The sequence below is a fragment of the Acinonyx jubatus genome, chromosome B4 (assembly GCF_027475565.1).
Source record: "Acinonyx jubatus isolate Ajub_Pintada_27869175 chromosome B4, VMU_Ajub_asm_v1.0, whole genome shotgun sequence".
Classification (NCBI taxonomy): domain Eukaryota; kingdom Metazoa; phylum Chordata; class Mammalia; order Carnivora; family Felidae; genus Acinonyx; species Acinonyx jubatus.
In genome coordinates, this window is record NC_069387.1 from 40717796 (window position 1) to 40737274 (window position 19479).

Genomic DNA, 19479 nt, shown 5'->3' on the forward strand with positions numbered 1-19479 from the left:
GCCCCTCCCCCGCTTGCTTGTTCATGCTCTCTCTAAATAAATAAATAAATATTTAAGTAAATAAATAACGGTACTTACAAACAAAGATATATTATGCAGCAAAAAAAAGGGGCGAAGGGGAGGCCTGGTTGGCTCAACTGGTACGGCACATGACTCTTGATCTCAGGGTTATAAAGTATGAGCCCCACACTAGGTATAGAGATTAGTTAAAAAATATATAATCTTAAAAACAATTTTTTTTAAAGGAGGAGGAGCTCTTTATGTAATTTATTTGGGCTAAATCTCCAAGATTAATCAAATGGACAAAAAGCAAGGTACAGGACGTCATATATGACTACTTTTGTGTTTAAAATGAAAAGGGAAAAAAGTGTTTATATGTGTGTATGTATGTATATATAGGCACATGCATGTATACATATGTATGAATGTAATTTGTATGCACATAAAATACCTTTAGGAAAATATACAAAAAACTGAAAACTTCAGTTATCCCCAGGGAGGGAACTAGATGGGAAAGAGATACCTTGGTATCTTCTGAATTTTGAATGTGCATTACTACTTATTCAAAAAATACGATTTAAAAAATCTTATAAGGTAGATGGCAGCCACAGCTGCTAATGAGAGGGCCATTTGTATACCTGAGTAGTCAACAGCAGAGGTTATCAATGGGAGGACCACCCTCCCTTCCCAACCATTCAGCATGTGCTGCCCCAAGCCAATCACCCCTCCATGCAGTCACTGCCCAACAGAAACACAAAGCACCTTACAGGAGGGCGGTTTTGACTGAATACTACAGCCCACACACCTATGTCAGACTTCTCAGTCACAGTTCCAACAGAGTCTAGTAGCATCATCTCCAGAAGAAAACAAAGAGAACAGGTATATATCAGAAAAACACAGCAATAAGGGGGGGATGGTTTTGAGTTGGAAAGCTGGGAAAAGATGGCAAAGACTGCTAGAAAGCTATGCCAATTCAAAGAACTCTGAGTTGAATGGTCTAAAGAGGACCAGAAGAAAAAGTCAATTTGTTTTTTTCATTTTATACTCTACTTTTGGGGGAGAAAATTATTAAAGAAGCCACACATTCATCAGTTTTAGGGGTTTTTTTTTGTTTTGTTTTTGGTAAAAAAGGAAAGGAAGAAAAGAAAAAGGGAAAACAGTTCTATTGCTATAAAAAGTACAGGGAAATAGGGGCACCTGGGAGGCTCAGTTGGTTAAGCAACTGACTTCGGCTCAGGTCATGATCTCACAGTTTGTGAGTTGGAGCCCCACATCAGGATCTCTGCTGTCAGCACAGAGCCCGATTTAGATCCTCTGTCCCCTTCTCTCTCTGTGCTCTTCCTCCACTCACTCATTGCACACACGTGCGAGCGCCTGCTCTCCAAAATAAAAATACTAAAAAAAAAAGAAGTACAGGGAAATAGGCTGCCCAGATATGTATTTCATCTCCTGCCTTTTCTCCCAAGAGATTTGAGATAGAAATCAAAAGTTTATTTGTAGGATCAGTAAACTACAGAAGATAAAATGAGATTCTGATAAGGAAGAGCTAATATATATATAAATGTTTTGAGTGTGAAATTTGGCTATGAGTTTCCTGATAGCCACGGCAAAAATGAGAATGTGACTGCCCATGTGTGATAATATTTACTTTCAAAGAGGTATATCAATTCAATGTACTGATTTACCTACAGATGTTTTCCTCTTGTCTCAAATACCATCCTGGTCGCAATAACAAATTCCAGACCAGTCATCAAGCACAGCATTGCCTTGGACTCATACTCACCCCCATCTCTTCTTCCCGCACCACGTACTGGGCCACTTTGAACGAGCTCAAATATTCATTCATGCCCTGCAATTCTGTGTCTTCTGTCTCATCCTGGTTACGGTCCAGAAGTCGCTCAATGGCCTTATCATCATAGTGGATAACACTGCTATCTTCTCCCTCTTTGTTGTCTCCTCCTACAAAGAATCAGGGGTCCATACCCTCAAAGTCAGATTCAGCAGCTGCAGTGAAAAAGCAAGTCCCACAGGACCCTAGGTCCAAGTCTCAGGACCCTAAGTATCAAATATACCCTCTAGAGAGGCCAAGCCCCACACCAAAACAAGTTCCTGACTAGCTCACCTCCATCTGTGGCTTCATCCTTAAATAGTTCTTCAGTGCCAAACTTGAGGATGTCATCAAGCTCCTGTTTGGACATGGATCCAGTCTTGGAGCCCAGCCCAGGCCGAACCACTAGATGCGTCAGCATCATCTTCTTCTTTGCCACCTGCGTGATGCGCTCCTCCACTGACGCACGGGTCACAAACCGATATATCATCACCTTCTTATTCTGCCCAATACGGTGAGCTCTACTAAAAGCCTGAAGGTGGGCACGATGCAAAGTCAGAAACTGAAGTAATCCTATTTTCCTGCTTCTGCGTTTGCCTTCACACAAACATCCCCCCCCCCAGACCCCACCTTCTCTCATGTTACCCCCAAATTAAGACCTTGGCTAACCCAAACTCTCTGGTTCACAATAAGGTAAAAGACACAAAAAGAATCTACTGTTTTCCCCTGAAACAACTAATTCCAGATGGTGGAGCCCTCACAGAGAACACTGCATTACCAATAAGTTACTGTATATGAAGGCCACTACCTCTGCTCACCTGGATGTCATTATGGGGGTTCCAGTCAGAGTCATAGATAATAACTGTGTCAGCAGTGGCCAGATTGATTCCAAGGCCCCCAGCTCGAGTAGAAAGCAAGAAGCAGAACTGTTGAGCACCCGGTGCTAAGGAAGGAACAAAAATCATTAGAAGGGTCTCCTGAGGGGCACCTGGCTGGCTTAGTCAGTAGAGCATTTGACTCTTGATCTCAGGGTTGGGAGTTCGATCCCAAAGTTGGGTGTAGAGATCACTTAAAAATAATTTAAAAATCTTAAAAAAAAAAAAAAAGTGTCTCCTGAATTCCAATTAATAAATGTAGAAAGAATGTCAGAAATACAAAACCTCATCAGGCAAACATCAGAGTAGTAAAAGTTTGAGGAGAAACAGTGCATGACCATACTCTCAAATACCTCCTTCATCCAGTTATGTAACAGATAAATCGTGGGGGTGAAAGGCACAGCATAGAGAATATGGTCAGTGATACTGTAATAGTGTTGTATGACAGATGGTAACTACACTTGTGGTAAGCAGAGTGTAACTTTTAGAGTTACACTCTAAGTTCACTACCTTGCACACCTGACACTAATGTTAACACTGTGTCAAATATACTTCAACTAAAAAAAAAAGATATTTATCAATTACAATGTGAAAAAGAGTAGCTTTACAGTGGAGAAACTAAGCAGGTATCACCTGAACTGAAGGATCAAGGTTAACATTACCAGTAATGAGACATTATCAACATCATGTCCTCCCCCTGACATGATACACCAAAAATAACACTGTGGGGCACCGGAGTGGCTCAGTCGGTTAAGCAACCAACACTTGGTTGCAGCTCAGGTCATGGTCTCATGATTCGTGAGTTCAAGCCCCACATCCAACTCTGCATTGATGGTGCAGAGCCTGCTTGGGATCCTCTCTCACCCTCTCTCTCACTGCCCCTCCCCCACTCATTTTCTCTTCCTCTCTCTCACTCTCAACATAAATAAATTTAAAAAACATGGAGGGGCACCTGGGTGGTTCAGTTAAGCGTCCAACTTTTGATTTCAGCTCAGGTCATGATCTCATAGTCTGTGAGACCGAGCCCTGCAAAAGGCTCTGCGCTGGCAGCACAGAGCCTGCTTGGGATTCTCTCCTCTCTCTCTCTCTGCACCTCCCCTCCATGTGCGTGTGCAAGCGTGCACACTCTCTCTCAAAATACATGAACATTTTTTAAAAAGTTCTTTAAAATAAATGGGGGAGAAAAAAGAACACGGCATTGCTTCTATGGTATTCTTGTCCAAAAAGTCTAAAAACCTCAATCTACTCATGAGAAAACATCAGACAAACCCAAACTCACAGACATTCTACACAATAAATAACCAGCAATCATAAAAAGTATCAACAATAGGGGTGCCTGGGTGGCTCAGTGAGTTAAGCAGCCAACTTCACTCAGGTCATGATCTCCTGGTTTGTGAGTTCGAGCTCCATGTCAGACCCTTTGCTGACAGCTCAGAGCATGAAGCCTGCTTTGGATTCAGTGTCTCCCTCTCTCTCTCTGCCCCTCCCCGTCTCACACTCTTGTCCCTGTCTCTCAAAAATGAATAAACGTTAAAAAAAAAATTTTTTTTTAAAGTATCAATGGCACAACAACAAAGGAAAGAATGAAGAAATATGTCAGACAGAAAAAGACACAACAACCAAATGTAATGTGGGATCTAATACTAGATCCTGAAACAGGAAAAGGACATTAGGAGGAAAACTGGTGACATTCAATTAAGGTCTACAGCTTAGTTAGTAGTATGACATCACTCATAATTTCCTGCTTTTGACAGTTGTACTGTGGTTATATAAGCTGTTATTGTTAAGAGAAGTTGAGCGAAGATATATGTGAACTCTGTATTATTTTCTTCCGACTTTTAAGTCCAAAATTATTTTAAAATAAAAAATGAGGGGGCGCCTGGCTGGCTCAATCAGGAAGAGCGTACAACTCTTGATCTCGTGGTCATGAGTTTGAGCCCCATGGTGGGTGTAGAGATTACTAAAATAAATAACCTTTTAAAAAAATAAACAATATAAAAAAATGAGGAGGGGGGAGGGGTGGCTACGGAGACAAGTCTGCCACGAAATTGCTAATTGAGCTTGGGTTAAGTCCTGCTCCCTCTGTGGGCCTCAAGATACAATGAAAAAGGTTAATTAAATACAACGCTCTTCTTCCAGCAGAAAGAACGAAGACTCCAACAAAAGAAAAAAAATCTGCTAGGAATAGTTCAACACATTCTTCCAATCAAAGGCATTCAAAAGCTTTAATTCTTCCATATCAATTGACAAAAACTCAAAAGAACCACACAGAAAAGCAGATACACAAGAACAAGTAATCCATCCAAAGACATGAGTCAATGAGAATTCCTGGATTGAAGGTACTCCTTTCCTCTTACCATTGAAGCGGTCAATGGCCTCTTGTCGCATGTTCCCAGTTATCCCACCATCAATACGTTCATACTTATAACCTTCATGTTCCAAGAAATCCTCCAACAAGTCCAGCATCTTGGTCATCTGGAAAAGGAGCAGAGTTTAATTAAAGGGGAGTCAGATGGTAACTGCTTTCCTCACGTCACTGAGGGTTGTCTACTGCTCCCTCTCAAAGCTCCCAGCTCCTCCCACACAATACCTGAGAGAAGATGAGTACACGGTGCCCACCCTCCTTAAGGTTCTTAAGCATCTTCTGTAGCAGCAATAATTTTCCAGACGCTCGGATTAGAGCACTGCCATCATACATGCCATTGGGCATTTTAGGGGCTTCCTGAAGAAAGAAGCAAAAAGAAAAGAACACTGAACAAAATGGAGCAATTCCAACCCAGCAAAGAACGAGAGGAGGCACAACATACCATCGCAGCCACAGGGAAAAGATATGGGTGGTTGCAGCACTTCTTAAGATCCATCACCACATTCAGCAGAGAGACCTGGTTGCCACCCCCTCGAGCATTGAGTGCTTCAAAATTTCGAGTGAGGATGTACTTGTAGTATTTCCTACATGGGCAAGACAGAAAGAGAAGTCAGATTCAAGAGCCTTCATAGGACTTACAACCTTTATACAACTCCCAAGACAGTCCCAAGGTCTGAGATCTTCCTTCCAACATATCTTGCTTCAGGACTAAGGAAACCTAACAAGCACCACCAACACCAACAGCACAAACACCATCATGTTAAATAAAGTACTTAATTAAGAACTATGACTAGAAACAATTAGGTTTCTGTAGACTTTGCTTGTTCCTGTCACCAGATGCCTTGAAGCAGAATGCAGGGAGGAATAAGAAACACTTGGCAAACTAGTAGATGTCTATCCACAAAATGGAGTCAGTGCTTCTGTCCCTTCTGACTTACTTCTGCATGGGGCTCAGCTCCACACGCACAATCAGTTCTGTCTTGGATGGCATATTTTTGAACACGTCAGCTTTGAGCCGCCGCAACATGTGAGGGCCCAGCATATCGTGCAGTTTTTTAATCTGGTCTTCCTTGGCAATGTCTGCAAACTCCTCCAAAAAGCCTTCCAAATTGCTTCAGAAAAAGAAAAGACAGTCATATAGGAAATGGGCAACAGGAAGAATTAGAAGCAGAATTATCAGCTGATTACAGATAAACACACACTTACTGGAACCTCTCTGGGGTGAGAAAGTTGAGGAGATGAAACAACTCTTCTAGATTGTTTTGTAATGGAGTCCCGGTCAGCAACAGTTTGTGTTGAAGTGAGTAACCATTTAAGACCCGGAAGAACTGGAGAAGCAGATGGAGAAGATAAAATTCAGTGAAAAGAGGGCTCCAGTATACCTTTGCAAACTAAGCTATTTTGCTGCCCAATGGTTAAGCTGCCATCTCCCCTCCATTTCCATCTCCCTTTTAAGGTCTGACCACCAAGGAGTATCACAAGTAAGGAAGGAGTGCAGAAGCCATTTGACCAGTTCCTCTCCTCCTAACACTCCCCTTAATGAGTAGGTGGCACTAAAAAACTATAACTGGAGGCCATAACCTCCCTCCCCCCTTCCTTCTCACCTTTGACTGATTGTTCTTGAGCCGATGCGCTTCATCCACAATGAGGCATGCCCAATCAATGGAACCCAAGATAGCCATGTCAATGGTGATCAACTCATAAGACGTCAGCAGCACATGGAATTTCACAGATGCCTCTTTCTGCACAAGGAGGTGACCCGGTCACTAATGTTCAACTCCTCCAGTGCAGGCAAACCCAAGGGACTTTCCCTCCCCACAACTGTTATCCTTCGGCCTCACCCCACTCTAAGCAGACTAAGCCCACATCAACAACTCTCTAAGGTGGTCTCCCTCCCAGTGAGATACCTTCATGCGAGAGGCTTTCTTGCCACCACGAATGGCGTTGTCTTCAAAAGAGAACTCATTCTCTCGGATGATGGCACGGCTGTCTTTGTCACCCACATACGTCACCACATACATATCTGGAGCCCACATTTCAAACTCCCGCTCCCAGTTGATGATGGTAGAAAGAGGGGCACTCACTAGGAAGGGGCCTTTGGAATGACCCTTGGAGAAAGAAGAGAAGTGGCAGAATAAGGACTGAGGACCCCAACACAATGCTGGCCCAGCGCCCACCTCTACACTAGGACCAGCTGAGGGCTGGCACGTGTGCTGCTGCTCCTATCCTCACCTTTTCAACGCCCTGCCTACTCCTTCCCACAAAGTCACACTCACCTTTACAGGGAGTTTAAAACCCAATTTCTTCCTAGAAGTCTTTCCATGCTAATTCCACCCACAACTCTGCTCATCTCAACAGGTATTCTCCCCCCAAGGACTGAGGCTCTATGCATCCACCACTGATTCTACCCAAGGTTCCATCCACTTCGTCTGTCTCTATGTACACATGTCTGTCTTAGAGGCACTTGGGTGGCTCAGTTGGCTAAGCATCTGACTCTTGGTTTCAACTCAGGTCATGATCTCCGTTTTGTGAATTCAAGCCCGACATCAGGCTCTGAGCTACAGTGTGGAACCTACTTGAGATTCTCTCTCTCTCCCTCTCTGTCCCTCCCCACTCGTGCTGTCTCTGTCTCTTAAATAAACAAACTTAAAAAAAAAAAAAAGCGTCTATCTTCATGTCATTCCACAGTGTTCTTCAAGGTCTGGGACCAATTATTTTCTTCCTTTTTTCTTTCTCCTCATTGTGTGAAAAGACCACGAACACGAAATACCCATACACAAAAACCTCACAGCCCCAACTTTCGTACCTCCTTGTACAGAGAATAGAGGAAGACTGCTGTTTGGACAGTCTTCCCAAGGCCCATCTCATCAGCCAAGATGGTGTCGGTGCCCTGAGCCCAGGAGAAGCGCAACCAGTTCAAGCCCTCCATCTGATAGGGGTGCAGGGTTCCACCTGTAGCATCCAGGTACTCTGGCTGTCGCTCATACTTCACTGTTGGCTGAAGAATGAAAGGAAGAAGTGAAGAGCTGGCCAGGAACTCCCTTCCTTCCGTAAGACAGAAGCTGCCTCCTCTTCACACATCCTCACTAGATCCTCAAGAGCCACAAAGAATTGTGGGGAGGGGCACCTGGGTGGTTCAGTGGATTGAGCATCCAGCTTCAGCTTGGGTCATGATCACCGTTTGCGAGTTCGAGCCCCACATCAGGCTCTCTGCTATCAGCACAGAGCCCACTTTGGATCCTCGGTCTCCCCCCCTCTGCCCTTCCCTGCCCCCTTCTCTCAAAATAAATAAACACTAAAAAAAAAAAAAAAAAAAAAAGAAAGAAACGTAGGGGGAAAATATCCTTAATAGCTATTGTAATCTTGTGTTTTATTTAGTATCCTCCAGGAAGCAAGGCAACTAACCTATCAGGCGATCAGAGATCTTGGTCTTAAAATCTCACGAAAGACACATCATAGCCTCCCTAGCAATACAATAATTCTACTACACAAGAGCCACCAGGTAAATAATCAGATGTTCCCCCTGGAGTCATCTTTTTCACCTTAACAGTCCTCATATTATATTACACAAATAAAACCCACAGGAACTGAACCCTGAATTAAGGGTCAGAAGACCCAGGTTCCGATAAGTTTCTTAACACTTTCTCAATCGTTGAAAGCATATGTCCTATGTTTTTATTTTTCTGATGATGCAAAGAGAAAATGATCCTAGTATTTCCCTCGTTCACAGAGATGTGGAGAAGTGGGGAAGCATTCTAGCTCTGAAGTTCACACCGGCAGAGTGCCATCGATAGACTGGAGCACACAAGATTTATCGTCCAACCCAACAAATTGTGCCCTCCCTCTTCTGCCCCAACTCACATCAACTGTTGGAGTTTCAGGAGGCCTCTCCAACTTCCTCAGCTTCACCTTCTTGAGCTTCTTGCCTGGTCGTCCTTCCTCACCCCTCATTAACTCCCTAAAGAAGACAGACAACACAAGGCTGCCTAAGGTCCTTCTCAGTAAGAACCAACTCCACACCTCACCAAAGTCACCCACCTGTGGTTCCAATAGCTCTGCTTGAACAGGTCGTAGTCCTGTATCTCCACATCTTCACTCTCCCAGGATGCCTGATCGTAGGGTAAGTCCCGCCACTTGATCAAGTAATGGACATGGCCCTTCTTATCCACACTGCAAGGTCAAGGAGAAAAAAAGTCCTCAGAACCAGAAGGCCATGCTCCTCTTCTCCTAAGTAAGCCTCGCTTTCAAATACTGCCAGTAATGTATGTTCCAAACAGACTTCTAGGAAGGCCAAATGCCACATATATGGAGTCTCTACCATACCAGTCTCTGGACCTAAAATTACATCTACTCTAGTCTTCTATGGTTCAAATACCAGGATTCAGTCAGTTAATAGTAATGTATGGAGCATACATCTCTTCCAAGTTTAAATTACTGGTGACATCTGTTTCCTCAATTCCTTTGGCAGCAGTCTCCCAGTGGACATGCTGCCTATTTCCAGCATGCCCAAGACAGCCACCAGTCTGGCCCAGCTCCTCTGGTACCTGTGGTTAAGAATTCGGTGGATCATCATCCACTCAGGTTTTATCCCATAGCGATAGAAACGTTCCTCCATCTCTGCAAATTTAGGGTCTTTGTTCTTGCGCTTTCGGCTCTTCTCTTCATCACCACCAAAGTCCCCAGACGGTGGTTCATCCATATCGTTCTTCCGCTGGTAGTTTCGAAACATCACTTGACAGTGCAGCTCCAACTGCAAACAGAAAGGGGTTGATTCAGTCGCTGAGGAGTGGCATTCACTCCTTCCATCCACAAGGCTGTTTTTCATGACCCTCTCCATTGTGGCCCCCAGATCTCTAGCCTTCCCAGGTTTACCTGCAGTTCAGACACCCAGGAGCAGTGCCAATAAGACATGCCTTGCCATTTCACAAAGAACTGCCGCTCTGGCCGCCCCTCCAGGGGCTTAGGGGAGGGAGTATTGGGATCAGCATCTGGAGGCCGAGGCACTGGTGTGGGAGATGGTGGCTGACCCCACTTCCAGATTAGAATCTTCTGAACTTTGCCCTTAAGAGCTGGACACTGAGAGAAAAAGATGATTCAACACCAAATCATTACCAAGGGGAGGAAATGATACAGCCCACAGCCTCAACATTATCAAAGAATTATTAAAATAACACTTCTCATTTTAAAAAGAACCATTCTAGTAAAGAATAATAGAACTCCCTCTCTCCACTTCTGGAGCCTAGAACTCCTCTCTATGAAGTAACTGAAAAGCAATTAAGTGACCCTATTAAACCATTCTAAACCACCAAGACCTAATGGATGCTCTAGGATGGAAGAACACTGCTCTACTCTCCTTAAGAGAGCTGGCAGAGCATCAACTCCTCTGTTCAAAGTTAGTCTTAGATTTTCCCAGACAAAAGTATCCCCAGACTGCATGAGAAAGGAAAATACCTATCTCAGGGCTAAAAGATACAGTTCTCCAATGACCTCTCCTGCACCTCAGCCTCCTGATGCCTACATATAGAAGAGATAAACCCTTCTGCTAGATTACACTATCCACACATCCCACCCTGGCTGGGGTCAGTTAACTCACCGTACAACGGGGACAGAGCCATTCACCATTAGGGATCTCTGGAAGTGGGGGGTTCAGACAGTGGATGTGGTAGGATGAAGGACAAGTGTCACAGCAGAGCAGCTCCCCACCGTCTTTACAGACACGACAGAATTCCATATGGTGGTCATCCTCCTCTTCAGGGTCTCCTCCAACCTCTTCCAGGATCTCCTCACCCTCCGAATTGTCCTCTTTAGCCTCCCACTGGATGCCTTCCTTCTCCTGCAGTAAAAGTCCAGAGTCAGATTATTACCACCCCCCACCCACCCACCCACCCAAGTCTGAACCACACTCATCATTTTTTTGAATGTTTCCCAAAGTCCACACCAGCAACACCACCCAAGCCCAAAAGATCTTTGATGACCCCACCCTTCCTCTTGAGGGTTCCAAAAAGCCACAATGGCCAGGTACTCACGCAGTGTGGGCAGCTCCACTTGCCCTCAGGAGCCTTCTCCATATCCGGATCCAGGCAGACCATGTGGTAAGCTCGGGGACAGGTATCACACAGGATGATCTCACCGCCTTGCTGGCACACCTCGCAATAGTCCTGGTGGTCTGTCTCATAACCATCCACAGCAGTCACCTCCTCCTCGCCTGGGCAAGGAAGAGGGAAAGCCCAGTTATTAGAAAAAAACTACCTCCCCCCACCCCCTCTAAAATAAACCAACTCCTATCTCCTTAGGGAGATTCTTCCCCAGTCATCCCCACCCCATCCCATCACACACAGATACAAAAAAGAAACACACCTTTCTTCTTCTTTTTAGTGGTTCGGAGTTTCTTGCGGCTGCGGCTACTACGGCTGGTAGAACCATCAGAAACAGAATAGCTATTGATACTGGCATCATCGAAGTCAGATTCCACATCTAAGTCATCATCCTCACTCTGACAGAATAAAAAAGGAGAAGGTTAGAGGTTGAAGCCAAGGGAAGGGGAGTGCTAGAGAAGGGATTCCTCTTTTACTAGGGATGTTAGAATCCCAGCAAGGACTATCATATAAGGAGCCTAGTCACCTTGTTCTAGGGCCAACTCTCCCCATGCTTACATGCCTACTGTGAAGGCTAGATCCCGACATAGGTAACATCCTATCAGATACGGCACCCTCACCAACGGGATAGGCTGGGCTCTCACCGAGGATCTCTTACGCTTAGAACCAAAACCTCCCAGCTTGATTTTCAGGGGAGCTACTTTCTTGGGTTTAGGCTTCTTGGCATCAGGTACACGAGGGCTGCCCTTGGGCTTCCTCCGAGCATTGGGACCTAAAACCAGAAGAGTGCAAGTAAGATCATACAATCCAAATGCACAGCAAAGGGCAGAAAGAGGGGAAGACAGTAAAGTGTTCTCTACCTGAGCTGGTTTCCCCGTGTCCAGCTTCCCAAATGTCCCTCCTAAATCCAAGATTCATTCCTCCCTCCCGCTTCTATCTTTAGGCTGACAGAAGAACATCTCCATGTTTTTTCTGTCCTCATCTCCCAAGCCCACATCAGTCCCATTGGGTCCCATTTCACCTTTGCCCTCCTTGGTCTTGGCCTTGCGGATAGGCACCTCCACAGGGGGAGGAGGTGGTGCAACTTCAGTGGCCGTCACCATGCTCTCCACGACAGCCACCGCTGCTGCCGCTGCTGCCGCCACTGATGCCCCAGAACTGCCTTTGAAGGGGTTGTTGGTGCTAAACTCACGCCACTTTGCACCCAAAACCATCATCATCTTGGAGACAGCAATCTTGGGGTTTTTGGCAGCAATGAGGGGTCTGGTGGAGAGATGGACAAGAACAGCAAAGAAGGAAAAGTTTAAGAATAAAAGAGAGAGAGAAAGAGAAGTGAAAAGAGATTACAGAAGCACTCTCCTCCCCTAGCCTCAAAACCCTCTTGTTACCGGACAAACTGGCTAAAGGCCTTGTAGTTGGTGAGGGTGCGATAATCCTCCTCTGAGAACACATGGTCAATGTCTTCCATGCCCCAGTCTTCCAGGAGCTGAGCAGACGATTTAGGTTCCTGCAGAGAGAGCAAGGTCAAACACCTGACATCTAGTGCCCACCCCTGCTCAGGGAATGAGTTGAAACAAAAGATTGCAAGACCAGGGGAGGAGAGTGGAGAGAAAATCATTATAAACAGGAAGAGAAAACATTCTAAGGGGCAGTGGAGTATCTGGGAGACAAAAGACAGAAGTTGACAGCAAGCACAGGGAAGAGGACAGAGATCCAGGCACCTTTGAATCATCATCATCGTCATCCTCCTCCTCCTCTTCCTTCCTCTTGGATTTGCTCTTCTTTTCTTTCTTAGGTCCAAGCTTCTTCTTCTTCTTCTTGCCAGGGGTATAGTCGCTGCCCTCACTGTCTGAGCGCAGAGCCACCTCTTCCTCCTCCTCCACAAACTCCGGCCCCTCCCCAGAGCTGTCCCCCAGCTGCCGGCATAAGAGCATACGCTGGAGCAGGGAAGGGGGAGAGGGAGAGGGAGACAGACACACACATGCTACACACATGCTGACCTCAGGACAGCCCTGAGGCTCATCCCCAGGACCTGGCCCACCACTCCAGAAGAAACAAATGCCACGCCACCGCCCACCCCCCCCACCCCGCACCTCAACCTTTCATAGAGCTCCTCTGTTCTTCCTCTTATTCCCCAAAACATCCAGTCACCCACTCACCTCCTTTTTTTGGCGCTTGCTCTTAGGGATTTTAGGGTCCCGAGGCTTCTTAGGCTTTTTCTTCTTCTTGAGCTTTGGAGTCTCTGCTTCTGACAAATCCTCTTCTGGGTCCTCTTCATTTTCTACACATAGTTGGCAGAGAAAGGCAGGTAGAGAATAGATCAATAGCAAAAGGTTAGAGCCTAATCCAGAGGCTTTAGACTTTATTCCCCCACCTCTTGTCCCAGATTCCACTGAAGAGAACTGCTATACTCTCCACAGAAGGAAGCTGATACTCAGGACAAAAACAGACAAAGAGAGAGCTGTATATACCCGAAATAGGCCTGCCAGGCCAGAGCAGGCCCACCTCAGGCAGCTGTCCAGACCCCTGCCTCCTTTCCCTCATACCTAATAGGAGTCCTCTGTATGTTCACCAGTGCAGCTGAATCAAGCTGCTGAGAGTTAACCAAATAAAAGAAATAGGTTTAGCTCTCCTGTAACTGGCCACCAAGTATTCTATAAACCAGGGAGTGAGAATGAAAGGTCCTACCCAGAAGGCCGAAACAACAGAATACACCTTCACGACATTCCCAGAATGGTATCAGTTCAGGGGTCCCATAAACCACACCCTTCACTCCCCACTTTGGGTCATCACTGCTCAAAACCACCAACCCCACCCCACCCCCCACCAAGCCCCAGGTTCAGTTGCCAGCCCAATATCACACCCACTCTCAAACATAATTTCCTTTCCCCATCTCCAGCTCCACTGTTCCTCCCAGCTTCTCCTAGGTCAGTAGCCTCTTCTCCCCAGGGGCCCAAATCAGCCCAGCTGTCACCATCCCCTCCACACACACACACACACACACACACACACACACACACACACACCGCCCCCCCCCCCCATCCTCCTCCCATCTGGCTCCACCTCCTCCCCTGGCTGGGAGCACACACAAAGCCTGGGGTAATACTGAGAGCTCCTGGGCAGGGATAGGTGGGAAGGGGCACAGAGGGGGAGGAGAAGGCCAGGAGGCAGCTTCCTTTGTAACTAACACACATTCACACCAGCTCCCTCCTCCCTCCTCTCTCTCCTTCTTCCTAAGCCACCCCCGCCCTGGGAGGGGGGGGAGTGGAGAAGGGAGTGGAGAGAAGGAGGGAGTGCCTCACCCACTGAAGAGAGGGAAAATGGCTCCTGACCGCAGAAGCCAGCCCAGGGCACCCAGCTGCCAACATAGGACAGACAGGAAGTAGCAGGGGAGGGGGGTGGGGTTGATAGAGGTAGCCGGGGAAAGACTACCCTCACAAAGACTTCCCAAATTACTACCTGGCCCCAAGTCCACATGCCACTTCTCCTAACACCTATTCTGGGATGACACAGTTCTCAAGAGGCCACTCTAATGTCCTACGCAAAGAAACCCAAGACAGACATGAAGGTAATACTACAAGAGGGACAAGATTACTCCCTCAATCACAATAATTGTTTCAATCATCAGTACTAAGATTTAACAAAGGCTCAGTAGAGCTGCGGTCAGAACATAAAACCTCAAATTTCTGATATCCAAAAGATTTACGTTGAGGAATGGGAACCCACCAGAAGTCTCTGAAACTCAGTTTCCTCCTCACCACCTACCTTCCCCAAGAGTCCAAGCAATAGATCCTAAACCACCTCTCACGGATTAGAAGGAGCCACCTATCCAACATATGGGAGTGATGTCTACACCAAGAAAAAAGGAGCAGCACCTGGACAGTGCTGGACAATAATATGCTTCCTTCAATCCTACACATGCTCTTCGCTCTTGACCCCCAGAACTAGCCCTAATATGCTTCTGACTCCGCCCTTCTTGAGCAAGGCAGATACTAGGGAACATGAAACATCAAGCTTGACAAAGCACCATCAGCCTCCCCCCACTCAGCCCAGGATCAGGCCAGGCACAAGAAAGCCCCTCCCATTCCCTTGGGAAAGGAACACCAGCCTGGATCTTACCAGAAAGAACCATTTTCTTAAGGCTGCTCCCCAGCAATCCCCATGTCGTCCCCCTCACTAATCAGTTACATCTTTCGGTTCCTCGTCCTCCTCCCTTCCATAAAAGCTGGAGCTGGGCACAAGGACAAACCCAAGCAAGTGAAGGGGACACCCATCCACATAAGACCCCCAAACTTCTCAGGCAGATAATGTGCTGACATGACAAGCGGCAAAGTGGCTGAGACATAAAAGAAGATTTGGGAAAGGGGCAGGAATGGGGTGTGGCAAGTGGAAAAACTGGGTCATGCTACAGCTTGGGGCAGAGTTCACCCTGGGAGCCTGCACAGCTCCCAATCAACATGGGGGGGGGCAGCCCCAGACCAAGGGCCCAATGGGAAGCCAAGATGTGGAACCAATATTGGCTAGATAGCACTAGTCTACTTCTCTCACCCCTCACAGAAAGGATCAGATCAGGTTACTAATACCACCCCCCCACCCCCACCTCGGGCAACAGCACAGAAATTTGCCACCTTGCCCTACACAAGGATGATGAGATTCAAGCCTAAGTTTCTCATCCCAACAGCTGAAGACTCAGTAACACGACTGCCCCTCTCCAAAGAGACCCCAGTTTCAAATGAAGACTTTCCACTTAGAAAATGCCCAATGTAGAAACATCTTTCCCAGACCACCTCAACTTGCTGCTGGAGCTAAGAAGAAGGCAGAAGTGAAAAATGTTTGATGGGAAACAAAAACAGAACCAGCAAGCTCTGGAACTTAAAAAATATAAGTAAATATAAACAGAGAGAATAAAGAAATGGCATGTCAAAAAAAACCAAAAAAACAAACACCTGGAAAAAAAAAGGTCAAGGAAACAAATAGGTGACTTAGCTAAGGGCTCTGAAAAAGGAAAGACAGGCGAGAGAGAGACATCCACTTAGATGCATGACATCAATCACCATTTGAGAACAGACAAGGGCTACTCCAATCAGGCAGGATGGTTATAACCATACAAGTTTGGCGAGTCCAAGGAGCCACCCCCAAACACAGACAGAACAACCCCCAACACACCTACACAAACACTTCAGGCCACCAGCCCAAACCCCAGGCTACCTGCGCAGAGGTAGAAGCCTCTAAGAAAAAAAAAAGTCTGGATTATTTCCACTTGCCAGAGAAAGGGGGTGCTCCCTAGTATAACCTTCAGGCTGTGACATCCTACCCCTAGCCCCCATCATTTCCCCACTCGAAACATTCCAGCAATCTGCAGGCTAAAAGCGCTCTACAACCCAGCTGAGGAGCGCAATTCAAACTTCACACAGTTGAGACAGCACAGAAAACCGGTAACTGATCAGAAGCTAAAAATAATCAGATAGAGAGTAACCAGCACTCCCTCTCTCCTTTCCACAGCAGCAACCACAAGATCCTGCTAACACAGATGCCTGGCTGGTCTCCAGCAAGCAATCCTCAACACCCACCCCCACCCACCCGCCCCCCGTGGTCCCAGCCACCTGCATTTCTCCAAGGACCCACACAAGGTAAGGTCTGCCAGCCCAGAGAGCTCCCTCAACGGGGACCTGCATAGCATTCCTGAAGACCAGACAGTGCAGCAAGCTTGCATCTTGGTCCCAGAGCCCAGGAGGCACATGGCTTCCACCCCCTCCCACAAGAGCTCCGCAGAAGGGAACCACTCCCTTCGGATGCCCTCCACCTCAGACTCTGCACAGAGAAAGAGAGAGAGAGAGAGAGAGAGAGAGAGAGAGAGAGAGAGAAACTCAACCCTGCCTCACCAGAGTCGCTAGGGAGGGCCCAAATGCCTCCTTCCTGCCCTGGGCCCTTGGGGAAGATGTTACCTGGGTGGGGTGGGGGCAGGCTGTTGTTCAAAAGTGCATCCATATCCTCCTCCTCGCTGCCCGCCGAGCAGGGGGACGGGGAGCCCAGGCCCGACGCCATCCCCTTCCGCTCCCGGCCAGGGAATTGGCCCAGCTGCTCCTGCCTGCGGCCTGGGGCCCTCTACACTGGCCCGAGTCACTGTGCGGGGGAGGGGGGGAAGAAAGAGAGAACAGTCAGTGACGCGCACTGTCCCCCTCCCCCACACCCACCCGCTCTTTCCGCCCACCACCACCAGCGGCCCCCCCACCCCAGCCACCCTAGCAGGGCACCCGAACCACTCAGGCTGAACTTAGTTCCACACTCCTCGAGGGCAGCCCGGAAGCCGGCTCCCCAACTGGAGCCCCCCCAGATGAGCGGGAGCGACGCCCCCGAGGGCAGGCTGGTGCAGGCTTGGGGAGGGGAGAAAGCGGGCTGGACCGAGCAGGGTGTGACGGGGGGAGGGGGTGTCCGAGTGGCCGCGGCGCGGGGGGGGCCGGGGGAGGCGGCAGGCAGCGAGGCGCTCGGGGACACAAGGTCACTTGGGGGTGGGGGGGCGCCTCCCTGCGCCTGGGGAGGGGCCAGTCCCCAGACAGGGCAGCTCTCCAAAGGCTGTCCTCTGGGACAAACTCAGGTTCTCCAGAGGAGCCGCGGGGCCGAGGGGGCGTGGAGGCTCAGGGCTCCAGGGGGCTGGAGGTAGGGACGTGGGGGCCGAGGGAGCGCCCACCAGGCAGGGGGCCGGGCCACGTGTCCCGGGGGGCAAGTGAGCAAAGGGCGAGGGGGCGGGCGCCGGGCATTGTGGGAGACCAAGCCCGAGGTGGGAGTCGAGGGGAGCAAGACTCCGGCCGGCTTAGGGCGGGGGGAGGGTGGGGGGGGCAGGGCGCCCTGCAGGCCAAGGAAAGGAAGGGTCAGCTCCTCCAAGCAGGGGGCGGTCCGCGAGTCCCGGACATCTGAGGAAGGGGTGGGTGGAGGGATGAGCCTGGGGGCTGGTCGGGCTGAGAGGGGCGTCTCTTTGGGAACCCCGCGCTCTCCTCACCCCGGAGCCGCCGCAGGTCGCGCTGGGTCCGGCCCGGTGTCACTCCCGCTCCGGCTCCTCCTCGCCGCGGCCGAAGGGGGGAAAATGGCTCCGGCTCCGGCGTCGCCTCTTAAAGGGCCCGAAACACCGGCCGGGAAATCCCACCGCACAGGCCCCGCCCCCCCACGGACAGCCCATAATAACCTCAACCAACTCTAACCCCCCCTCCACTACCGCCACCCTCCTCCTTAGGTCTCCCGGGCAACCCCCGCCCCCTCGTCGCTCAGGCAACCACTGGCCACGCCCCCTTCGAGCGCGCGCGCGCGTGTCACCCGGGCAACCACCCACCTCCTGGCCATCCCATAATACACACGGACACCCCCCCCCCCCACACACACACACACACCACCCCCCCCACACACGCACTCCATACACCTATATGCCAAGGCTGTTGACATCTCATAATATTGCAGACCTTTTGCAACTAACCCTTTCCCCACCTCAGACATCCCATAATAGCCACCCTTTGCCAACTTCTTCACTCTTGGCCCTAATGCTGACATCCCATAGTAATTCGTCACCTCTCCTTTTCATGGCCATCCCATAATAAGCACCCCTCCCAGCACTTCAGCCTCACATCCCATAATATTCATCCCCATCCCCCACAGACATCCCATAATAACCACTCTTCATCCACCCCCAGTTTGATATCCCATAATAGTCAGAAACGCACCCCCCCACCACATTACAACAACGGACACTACGGCCTCCTCCCACACACATCCCGTAATAATCAGTTTCCTACTTTCTATACTGGCATCCCATAATAACCAACCCCCTAGCCTGCAGGGGCTGAGGGCAGCTCCGGCTAGGGTCTAGATCCTCACACCAGCACCCTCAGCCTTCACACATTTCATTCTAACTCCACAGCTCATGATAACCACTTCTCCCTGTCAAAGACATATCCCATAACGATCAGCACCCTACAGAGATGGTCATCTAATCTCCTTTCCTCTAACACTGGAAAGATATCCCGTAATTTTACTCCCCTACCCCACACCCTGATATCCCATAATAATGTCAAGGAGCCTGTGGTCCACCAGACATACTATAATACTCCTAGCACAACCCAGCCTCACATCCCATAATGCTTCATCTCCAGCCACCACCCCTATACCTTTCCAGCCAGGCATCCCATAATATTCATAGTCATACCTCCCCCACCTCCACTGGCTGTCAGTCTATTCTAACAACCAGAGCCACAAGGGTGAAGCAGGCTACCCACACTGCCCTGTGCCCGCCCCAACTTGTACACACCTTCATCCCTTTCTGGGCCAAAG

At 48.6% G+C, this 19479-nt stretch overlaps 1 protein-coding gene across 8 annotated transcripts in view; it reads right to left on the minus strand.

Annotated features, from left to right (window-relative positions):
* Positions 1–18321, minus strand: part of CHD4 (chromodomain helicase DNA binding protein 4) — a 30010-nt gene extending 11689 nt beyond the window's left edge. For 4 of the 8 annotated variants that reach the window (XM_027074128.2, XM_027074127.2, XM_027074126.2 and 1 more), the window contains exons 1-25: positions 18161–18321; positions 17109–17286; positions 13323–13444; positions 12885–13100; positions 12552–12670; positions 12185–12426; positions 11808–11935; positions 11426–11561; positions 11095–11273; positions 10662–10901; positions 9941–10144; positions 9613–9818; positions 9107–9238; positions 8930–9026; positions 7875–8066; positions 6976–7176; positions 6673–6810; positions 6275–6396; positions 6007–6180; positions 5511–5652; positions 5294–5425; positions 5061–5178; positions 2647–2771; positions 2123–2360; positions 1784–1959 (exon numbers count right to left, since the gene is read on the minus strand). In XM_027074128.2, the coding sequence (XP_026929929.1) occupies positions 1784–1959; positions 2123–2360; positions 2647–2771; positions 5061–5178; positions 5294–5425; positions 5511–5652; positions 6007–6180; positions 6275–6396; positions 6673–6810; positions 6976–7176; positions 7875–8066; positions 8930–9026; positions 9107–9238; positions 9613–9818; positions 9941–10144; positions 10662–10901; positions 11095–11273; positions 11426–11561; positions 11808–11935; positions 12185–12426; positions 12552–12670; positions 12885–13100; positions 13323–13444; positions 17109–17208 (3879 nt within the window). In that variant the 5' untranslated portion in view covers positions 17209–17286; positions 18161–18321. Of the gene's footprint in view, positions 1–1783; positions 1960–2122; positions 2361–2646; positions 2772–5060; positions 5179–5293; positions 5426–5510; positions 5653–6006; positions 6181–6274; positions 6397–6672; positions 6811–6975; positions 7177–7874; positions 8067–8929; positions 9027–9106; positions 9239–9612; positions 9819–9940; positions 10145–10661; positions 10902–11094; positions 11274–11425; positions 11562–11807; positions 11936–12184; positions 12427–12551; positions 12671–12884; positions 13101–13322; positions 13445–17108; positions 17287–17437; positions 17593–18160 lie in introns of those variants that run through there. The other 4 variants (XM_027074131.2, XM_027074129.2, XM_027074132.2 and 1 more) reach the window with 3 other exon arrangements.
* Between the last annotated feature and the right edge of the window lie 1158 nt (positions 18322–19479).